This window comes from Engraulis encrasicolus, chromosome 11 (assembly GCF_034702125.1).
Source record: "Engraulis encrasicolus isolate BLACKSEA-1 chromosome 11, IST_EnEncr_1.0, whole genome shotgun sequence".
NCBI lineage: Eukaryota > Metazoa > Chordata > Actinopteri > Clupeiformes > Engraulidae > Engraulis > Engraulis encrasicolus.
The window spans coordinates 13,842,185-13,852,184 of record NC_085867.1 but is presented as its reverse complement, the minus strand read 5'-3'; the positions used below and the strand labels follow the sequence as shown (position 1 = coordinate 13,852,184).

The window sequence follows — 10,000 nt, the reverse complement described above, 5'->3', positions numbered from 1 at the left end:
GAAAAGCTCTATTCAGAAGAATATAGAGATGAGCATGGGGAAGATCAGTGTTTAATTGGCATGTTCCCTTCAGTTCATGCAAGCACAAAGACAACTTCAGTCTGTTAATGCACTGTTTGAGTCTTCTCAAGGACCAACAAGCAGTATCCAAATTCAAGAACTCAAGGGAAAGAATAAAAACAAAATAGCTCAGTGTACAGTGTGTGCTCTGACTGCCAATATTGTACTCTTTTATTGTTATTGTATTCTCTTTTTTAACATTCCGTATATTAGTCAATGATGTACTCTATGTATTTATTGCTTTATGACCATAGCATCATCTGCTAAACTCTTAAATATATACATCCTGTTTTATGTTGCGTTGTGTTTATCTCCGATCAGCCCTGCTACTTCTTCATAGGGCTTGCACAGAGCTAACACATTTGGAGTCATAGGCATCGGCATAATCAGCTAAGCTAATGACACGGCCGCTAATGTCTTAATAAGATATGGCATACTTAAAGCATGAGGCTGGTCGATGCACTGAACCCTATAATCCAATACAGCGCTAGCGAGCTAGCTAGAGGAGATCAGGACGGGGCACGAGGTGCCTTCTCATGGCGTTTTCTGAGCGAGAGGGTGCTATGAGATCATCAGCCCGGGGATTAGAGAATAAAGAAACTTAAACTCTGGGGCCTGCTCGCTTCCAGCTTTACACGTCCAGAGATAAAGCAGTGTGCGGATCGGGGTTACAGCCTTGCCGATGACTTTCAGGAGCGGGCGATTGCTACCACAGTCTATGGAGAAGCACCTCGACCAGAAGAGGAAGTGTGGCTGTACGCAACATCTCCACACAGTAAAAATATTAGGGTAACACTATAATAATGGATGCATAAACAGCATTATAAATACTTAGTAAATAATGAACTAATGATGAACAAAACATTGACAAATGTTTGTAAATGACTGGGAAATGTCATGTTAATATTTGTATTTATCGAACATTAACATTATTGTTGTTAAATGAATAGAAAATACTGTTAAAAGTTTTGCAAAATCTTGAACATGTTATTTGTAGACATTTTCTAAAGCATTAATAAAAGTTAGTAGATAATTAAAAATGTCCTAATGTTTTGTTGATCATTATTTCATTATTCAAGTCTTCATAATGCTTTTTATGCATCCATTATTATAAAATGTCACCACTCCTAGAGAGAACTCTGGGACCAAATACACTCTAGATGATGTTAAATCGACTCTCTTTGTGAGTGGATTTGTGGACTTTGTCAACTGTGTTTTTTGTTTTTGTTTTACTGTGCCACTGTATGACCACAGTGTGCTTGCATGTGATGAATCTAGAAAGGCTGAGCAGGATTTGCCCCGTGGTAAAGAAAAGGCCTTAGTTTGAGCGTTTGAGTGAAGCTCTCTGCTTTGAACCATTGACCCTCTATTTGTGGCATTTAAATTGCCTCTGAGGAGGGAGAAATGGCAATGGTTGTCACCTGGGTGAAGAAACACTGGCTTATAGTCAGAGCCCCGGGAAAAGAATGTGATTTCACATGACATAATGTCAGCTCTGGGAAAAAAAATCTGCATAATTGTCTCTGTTACAATGGCATGATAACTTTGTTATTATTCATTTATTTGATTTTGTCCACGTACAATTTGTCAAATGCAAAATATTGAGCTGGCCCGCTCTCTTTCTCTTCCCGGCGACCCTCCGTATAAAAATGTGATTGGTCAGTGGGCAAACCAGATAAACTTTGATTTATTGATTCCACCAGAGCGGTCATGTACTATTGGCGATTCTAGACCCCCCTTAATAGCCAATCCACACACACGCAGGTCAGCAGCAGCTCGTCCGTCCACCCGACCGACCGCTACCCCACCACCACGTTCACGGAAAGCCCTCTCTCTCTCTCTGTCTCTCTCTCCTCATTGAGCCGCCTTTTAAAATGCCTCGGTTGCATTTCCTGATTGCTTTAAAGTTTGGTATGGCACCCGGGCTGACCCCGGCGGAAAACAATGTGGCCCTTTTTAATGGGCCCGGGGGGAGGGGGCTCCGGGCATGGGCTGGGTAGGTGGGGGGTGTCGTAAAACGCCTCTGGAGTTCAAGATGAGGTTGAGTGCTGGTCAGGGCATTGTGGCTCCTTCTCTCTCGCTCACATACACACACACACACACACACACACACACGCACACACTCCACCGCAGCTCAGTGATTTAACACAGCTGTCACAAGACCTTACCATGACCCCTTCTCTCCCTCTCTCTCTCTCTCTCTCTTTACCTCTCTCTCTCTCTCTTCCTCTATCTCCCTCCCTCTCACTACAACACAATATCACATAGCCAGCTCCTGCCCAAGCCCCAAAACCACGCACAGAATGCAGAGTAATGATATGTTCTCGTGCGGACGTTTCTGACGTCACAGGTGGTTGTTTGTTTTTCTTTTTTTTTGTCGTCGTCGTCGTCTTTGGCAGGATTGCGAGGGCTATGCACTGCAGTGCCCCGACCAGTGCCACATCAAAGCCAAGATGGCTGCTGCTGAGTGGTGTTATGTAGCAGAGGGGGGAGATGGGGGAAGCAGAAGTTTAGAGTCATTTGTGTTTAGTGTTTGTGAATCACTGCTACTACTGCGTAGCCCCTTAATGCGCGCCGTACCTCCAGTGGTGCGCTGTAATAGACATTGAAATGTAACTACCATAGCACTACAATACTATGACACAACATAGGCCCTTTAGCAATGCACCACGACTTGGTCATTACCATACTGGTAACAACAAATTTATAAAGCCGCGTCTTAAGGGGTTAAATGGAATGAGATAAGCTGAGGTCTCAGTGTCCATTTGTTAAATTGTGAGTTAAAGGAAAGGTCAGCCAAAGAAAGGTCTTGAGAAATGCTGTGTCAGATACCTTAATCAGATTATGAAATAGGTTTTTTTTTGTGCAATTTTCCTGAATTCAGTACAAACTCATGGCTATCTTACCATAGGTAGTCGGATCAGGTCAAGGTACATTTTATTCATGTTGCTAATTATTTATTTATGCTATATATTTATTTATGAACTGTAACTGATGTACGGCAGTTGTTGACATGATTATAACATCTAAAATGGGAGGAAAATGTTCAAAATCAGTTGTGTAAAAGTTGAACCTCTCGCGTGCCATCAGATCCGTCAGGGTTGAGGACAGGTCAGGCTCAATGCGGGCTGTAAAAGAGGGCATCCTGGGGGCATGATGGGGCTTTTTTCTGGGATGTAAGGGGGGGAGACCGGCAGGATTTACTAAACAAAACGGCAAAACAAAGTCAATGGAGTCATTCATGTCATCAGAATGGTGGAACTGCAAGCATAGACCATGGCAGATCCCTATTGTTCTAGCCACTGCAATCCTGCCATGTGTGTTTGCAACACACACGCACGCACGCACGCACGCACGCACGCACGCACGCACGCACGCACGCACGCACGCACGCACGCACACACACACACACACACACACACACACACACACACACACACACACACACACACACACACACACACACACACACACACAGGGGACGACGAGAAAGGAAGTACTAGTTACCCATTGGCTGTTGGAGATGTGAGCTCTTCTGTGGACAACTTTTTCGGGGGACATTCCCCTCTTTCTGGTCCTTTCCCCAATAAAACACATTGAAGCCTTTTACACATATGAAAAGCTTGTGTGTCCGTGTGAACTACTCCAGCACAGGGAATATCTCGTGCATCAAATGCCCCAACTTTTGAAAATCCCACTCTGCTTTTGCAGTGTAGCTCCTTTGTAAATAATAGAATATCGTTGTAGAATCTAAGCAAATTTGATCAAGAGTGTGCGAGTATTCTTTCAAATGAATTTTCTATTCGTTTCATTCAAAACATGGTTTGCCCTGATAGCAAAAAATGCCAATTCATGGCCATTTAAAAGTCAAGCCCAATGTGCCACCCTTTCACATAGATCAGATTTGGTCAACATTTGCAAGGAAGTTATGATAGTGCAAAGGGCGTTTGATGCACCCTAGTCTTGGGTTTTCTTCTAATTTGGATTGTTGGACTCTTCATTTATGTATGGTAGACGTATTGAAGTGTTTCAAAATGAAATCACATAATGTTTTGCAGAAAGTGTAGTTGTTTAATGAACTTATTAATTTTCCGTTCCGTTTTTTTGTTTGTTTGTGTGTGCCATTTTTCGCTTTCCCGAAGGGGGTTGTGACCTTACACTTGCTTTGTGAGACTAGCAGTCAGTTAGAGCATTTGACACTAATGTCTTATTTAAGAGTGTGATGTCCTGGTAGGCTCACAGTAGATAGTTTGGTGTGTGTTTGTGAAATTTCAGTCATTGTTGCCACCTCCCTCCTCCCCCCTGTCATTTGTTAGACACAAACATGCTAATCTCCTTGAAAGGAATCGGTAAAACCTGAAAATCCATGGTGTGTGTATTTGAGGAGTCATCACCACCACCACCACCACCACGTCTCTCTCTCTCTCTCTCTCTCTCCCTCTCTCTCTCTCTCTCTCTCTCTCTCTCTCTCTCTCTTTCTCTCTCTCTCTCTCTCTCTCTCTCTCTCTCTCTCTCTCTCTCTCTCTCTCTCTCTCGCAGAATTATAAATCCAGAGCTCCAGTTGTGAGGCCATTTGCATGTGAAAACCTTCTGTATTTTTTTCTCCCCCAGCATTCTCTCTCCTGGATGTTTCTAGAAGGGCTTTTTTACCTCCACCAGCTCACCTATTGCTCTCCCACACTGGTCATATTTCGTGTATTTGGAGGTTTCTTTTATATGGGAAGCACAATTAATCACCTTTTTTCTCTTTCTTTCTTTTGGTGAGAACACATTACCTCTCTGCTCTCTCCCTCCCCTCCCTTGTTCACTCACTCTTTGTTGGAGGTTTCACCCTTCCATTTTTGTTCCATGGCAAATGCAATGGAGTGATTGGGGCGGGCGAATTTGGCACAATGGTGAAGTGTGTGGATAACCTTGGCACACGGCCTGCCCCACATTTTCAGCACCATTATTTCCTCCTGCCAATCCACCTCAAGTGGGCTTTTAAAACCTTTAGGGGTTATTTTTTGACAGAGGACTGTACCATAGATCAAGGCTTGTTAAATAAATTAAAAGCTCTCTCCAGCAGTGTGTGTACGTAATCTTTAAAAGTGACTGGTCAGCGTGATCATAGATTTTCAGCCATGTTGGGAGTTAAACCTCAACTGCCCCAGTGACGTGGAATTGATGCTACGTACTAGGGCTGTAACGATACACTCAACTCACGATTCGCTTTGTATCACGATTCATGACCTATGGTTAGATACACCCCACGATTTCACATTTGCCAACATTAAAAACTTTATGAATAAAAACTACGATAGTTTATAGGTAGAATAGGTTACAAGAGGCTATTAATACTTTTTAAAAGTTTCTATATGCTAATGATTATGCTTGGAAGCACTATCACTTCATATCGCGTGGTTGTTTTCTGGGCTGATGGGTATCAAAACGTTAAAAGGGCGTATCACGATATTGCCTCCTTGTATCGCGATACAGTATTGTGATTCTGTCTATCACGATTTCTCTGTTCGATACAATATCGTTACAGCCCTAGTGCGTTCATCCTTGAAATTGTGATGGTGAGACTGGGCTGAAATGTCACGACATCAAAGGAGTGATGCAATGCCACATAAGCATAAAGGCATGTGTGGGGCAAGCGAATTGTATTTGCGTAACTCATGGGGAGAAACAAATCTGTCAATGCTTAACTTGAGGTGAGGACCTCAACTTGCATTTGCTGATAAGCAATGTTGTGATGATGTAAGATGACAGATATGGACATATAGTGGTCTATGCCGTTCAATGTGTGTTCCAGGTCACAAGAACAGCATTGCACTAAGGATGCACAGGATACAACCAATGCCATAGAAATAAAGACATTGTGGTAAAAAAAAACATCTACGGTAAAATGTGCTGTAGATGATATTGTAAGATAACACGAGATGAACCTTTATTGCATCCTCAGGAAGGAAATTCATTATAGGCAATGGCAGAGTGTGCATTGCATACACACAACAATGCACATAACAGACGAGACGTATGGACCCAAAGACATAAGCAAATGTATAAGCAGGACAGTTGCACACTGTTGGCCCTCTGTAACCGCTTGGCTAACTCTGACCCTACCTAATTACCCTAGGCACCAAACTACTTTATGCGAAGAGGGAGGTCAGATGGTTGTTGGATCGAGCACGATCGTGCGCACACACACACACACACACACACACACACACACACACACACACACACACACACACACACACACACACACACACACACACACCCACACGCACACACACACACACACACACACACGTACATGCACAGACACACACACATACATGCACAGACACACACACACACACACACACACACACACGCATGCAGGCACACACACACACACACAGTCCCGCACGCACACACATGCGCACGCATGGTAGGGTGAGCTGAGTCCAGATCAGCCCGGTCCGCAGAGACGTGTGTGCATGCTCTGGCCCATTGAGCTGCTCACTGACCTGCAAGCCTGAGCACCGGGAACATGCAGTGCTGTCTGAATCACCAGAGAGGTTAGCTACCGCCAACCCCCTTTCCCCCTGTCCTGTCTCTACTTTGCACTCATGTGCCCCTCTCTTTTATAGACACATGTCTATGCTCTCTGTCCTCTTTCCTTGTCGCATCGTTTGCTCTCGCTATCTCTTGTTCTCTTTCTTCACCCCCCCTCCCCTTCTCTCCCCTCTCCCCCTCTTCTCACATTGCTTTCTCTCTTCTCATCTCTCGTCTGCTCAATCCCCCCACCCCTTACGCCACAAGAGTGCAGAAAGAGGGTCAAAAAGTTGCAAGGGTGGGTGAGAGACTCGATGACGTCAGAGATGGTGACGGTAGTGGTGGGGGTGTTAGCGGTGCTGATAATGGCTATGATAGTGATGATGATGATGCTCGGCGTGGGGGTGGATGAGAATAGGGGATGGGGAATGGGGATGAGGATGGGATGGGATTTCTCTAATTCTCTCTGAGAAAAGAGGCGCAAGAAGCCCTGGCTTAATACCTCCACTCCTGCCTGCCTTCCTGCCTGCCTGCCGGATTTAGACGAAAGGAGGTTGGAGAGAGGGGTTGGGTGGGGGGTATTATGTCATTTAAGAATTCACACTACTCCTATTTCCAACACTTCTGAGCTGCTTCATCTCCACGAAGAATGTGGACCAGTGTGCGTCTGTGTGTGCGTCTGTGCACGCGTGTGCGTGTGCGCGTGTGCGTGTGCGTGTGCGTGTGCGTGTGCGTGTGCGCGTGCGTGTGTGTGTGTGTGTGTGTGTGTGTGTGTGTGTGTGTGTGATTAAGATGGGAGAAGAAAGTGTGTATGTGAACGCGTGCACACACACACACACACACACACACACACACACACACACACACATACACACACACACTCTCACACACACACACACACACGATCAGCAGCGGAGGAATTGTCATACATTTGCTCTAAATATAGTTCCTTTGAAGCCTGCAGTCATTGGTATGCAGCATGCTACAGCAGTATGCTTCATCCTGTAGTAAAGTAAAGCGCTCATTCACTTATTTGCATCATTGCGCTCTGCGGCTCTCTTCCTCAGCTGCACTGGACATCTCTGAGTGCACTGTATATAGCAACAGCAAGGGGAGACAGATTCCCAAATGATGCATCGAAATATTACTAATAATACTGCACTACTACATCTATTTTAACTGACAGTTGCTAACGACATGGAGGTGTCTGTGGGTGTACTGTATGTTGCAGCACTGAGAGGAAACTATCTTCCAAATGATGTGTTGAATTATTACCATACCACGTTCCTATCTATTCTAACAGGCAATTACTATCTATAAAATTGTTCATGCACAGAGATCTCTGGGTATCCTGTACTGCAGGGATGTCAAACTCAGGCCCGGGGGCCAAATTTGGCCCGTAGAGACATTTTATTCGGCCCGCGAGATCATTTCAAATGTGTATTACATGTCTTGAACATGAAATTTGGTGTGTCACAGGATGTGCGGACACATTTGAACTACCATATATTACGGGAAGGAGTGTGTGTGAAATTTAACTATGATTATGAATTGCATGTATGCACAATTTTAGTACATTTTTGAAAATAGATGTTGAGCTTGGCCCGCGACTTCGTTTCAGATTTTTTATTTTGGCCCTCCGTCAATTTGAGTATGACACCCCTGCTGTACTGTATTTTGGGCTCACATGATCAGGTGGTACAACAGCAGCTAATGCCCATGACCTAACCCCTTAATGCGCTCAGTACCGCCAGCGGCACGCTGTAACCGGGCAAATACACCGGCCACGACGAGATTCAGGCGAAAGAGAATTGCTTCTGTGCAGCAAGAGCGTTATGAACGATTGAAGCGACTACAGTATGTATGTCCGTTAAAAGCTGAATGCAAGCATTCCAACATTTCCATTGGCTGTGGCGGCTGTTGCCGAACCGCGTCATAGCTAATTTACATAATATTCCCAGGAGTTCAACTACAAACTGTCGCGCTTGTCGCCTCAAGTCGCCCGAATCGCTTTTGTCGCCGACTCAATATAAAGTCAATTACTTCCTATGCTCGCCTCGCTCATGTCGCGACCGGTGTATACGTGCGGTAATAGTCATTGAAAAGTCAACTACCATAGTACTATACTGTGACATAAGACAGGGCCTTTAGTAATGCACTACGACTTTGTCATTGCCATTATAGTAACAGCTAATTGATAATGCCGTGTCTTAACGGGTTAATTAGTGATTGATCATTTCTGTACTACAATGAATATGAATTAGAAAGTCCACTTTAGCAAAGAATATTAATTTAATCCCTATAATGGTGGTTTTAGCTGTGGTTGCACCACGCTGACATGTGCTAGTACAAAAACGTCTTTGAGCCTTTTGCAGCACACACTGGAGACAATGAATCGATGAACTACACACTACCTAACTCCTAAAGCTATTTTTTTGCGATATGATTTTGGGCTTTTATGCATTATAAAAATGGTTCCAATTCTATTATGCCAAAAGATATTATTGGTGTGGCCCTACCGTGGCACTAACGGTAGGGCACTCGTCTACTACCTGGCCCGGGTCCTTTGCTGGCCCTTTGCCGGTCCTTTGCCTGGCCCTACTCGATTCCGGCCCGGGTACTTTGCCGGCCCTCCCCCGTCTCTCTCTCCCAACTCGCTTCTTGTCTATCCACCACTGTCCTATATCGGCGGAAAAACTAATAAAGATTTGAAAAGCCCAAAAAGTACTTAAAAAATATATTATAGGGGTATAGGGTGCCTAGTAGAAAGTATTTGCAGTTCTCTTCACTAGCTGCATTAGAGATCTCTGGGTGTCCTGTATGTTGCAGCACACAAAGGGGAGACCGTTTTCCAAGTGATGTGTTCAGCTACTACACTACAGTATATCTATTTTAACACAGATGAAACCTGTATCCATAAAAATAGTTCCAGTTTCATTGTGCCAAATATATTAGTAGGTATAAGATGCTTAGTAGAAAGTTTCTCTTCAGCTCGCTTCAGCTGTACTTACATCTCTGATAGGCTACAGTATGTTGTGACACCAAGGGTAAACGATCTCCCAAACGATTAATTGAACAACACTCCTATATTTCAACACTCCTATGTCTATTTTAACATACAATAATGTGTGTATGAAATTGTTCCAGTTTTATTGTGCAAAAAATGTTAGGGTAGATGATGCCTAGTAGAAAGCCCCTCTGAATGATAAATATTTGGGTTTATTCTATATAGTTAAAAGTGAATCCATCTAGGCATTATGACTTGTTTTTCTATAATAAAGGAGGCTCCTCATCTCTGGGGGTAAAACAAATGCACTGTGAGAATTTCCAATTGAAGAGTTCAGATGCAAAACCCCCTAAGTGCCATTTCAGAAAATAATCTTAATTCAATTTTATTTAATAGAAAGCTATCAAA

General features: G+C 43.9%; 1 protein-coding gene across 1 annotated transcript in view; it reads left to right on the top strand.

The window, feature by feature from the left end:
* Positions 1-742: 742 nt before the first annotated feature.
* Positions 743-10,000, top strand: part of nr6a1b (nuclear receptor subfamily 6, group A, member 1b) — a 36,613-nt gene continuing 27,355 nt past the window's right edge. Inside the window, exon 1 of the mRNA XM_063211108.1 lies at positions 743-815. Within this exon, the coding sequence (XP_063067178.1) occupies positions 743-815 (73 nt within the window). The remainder of the gene's footprint in view (positions 816-10,000) is intronic.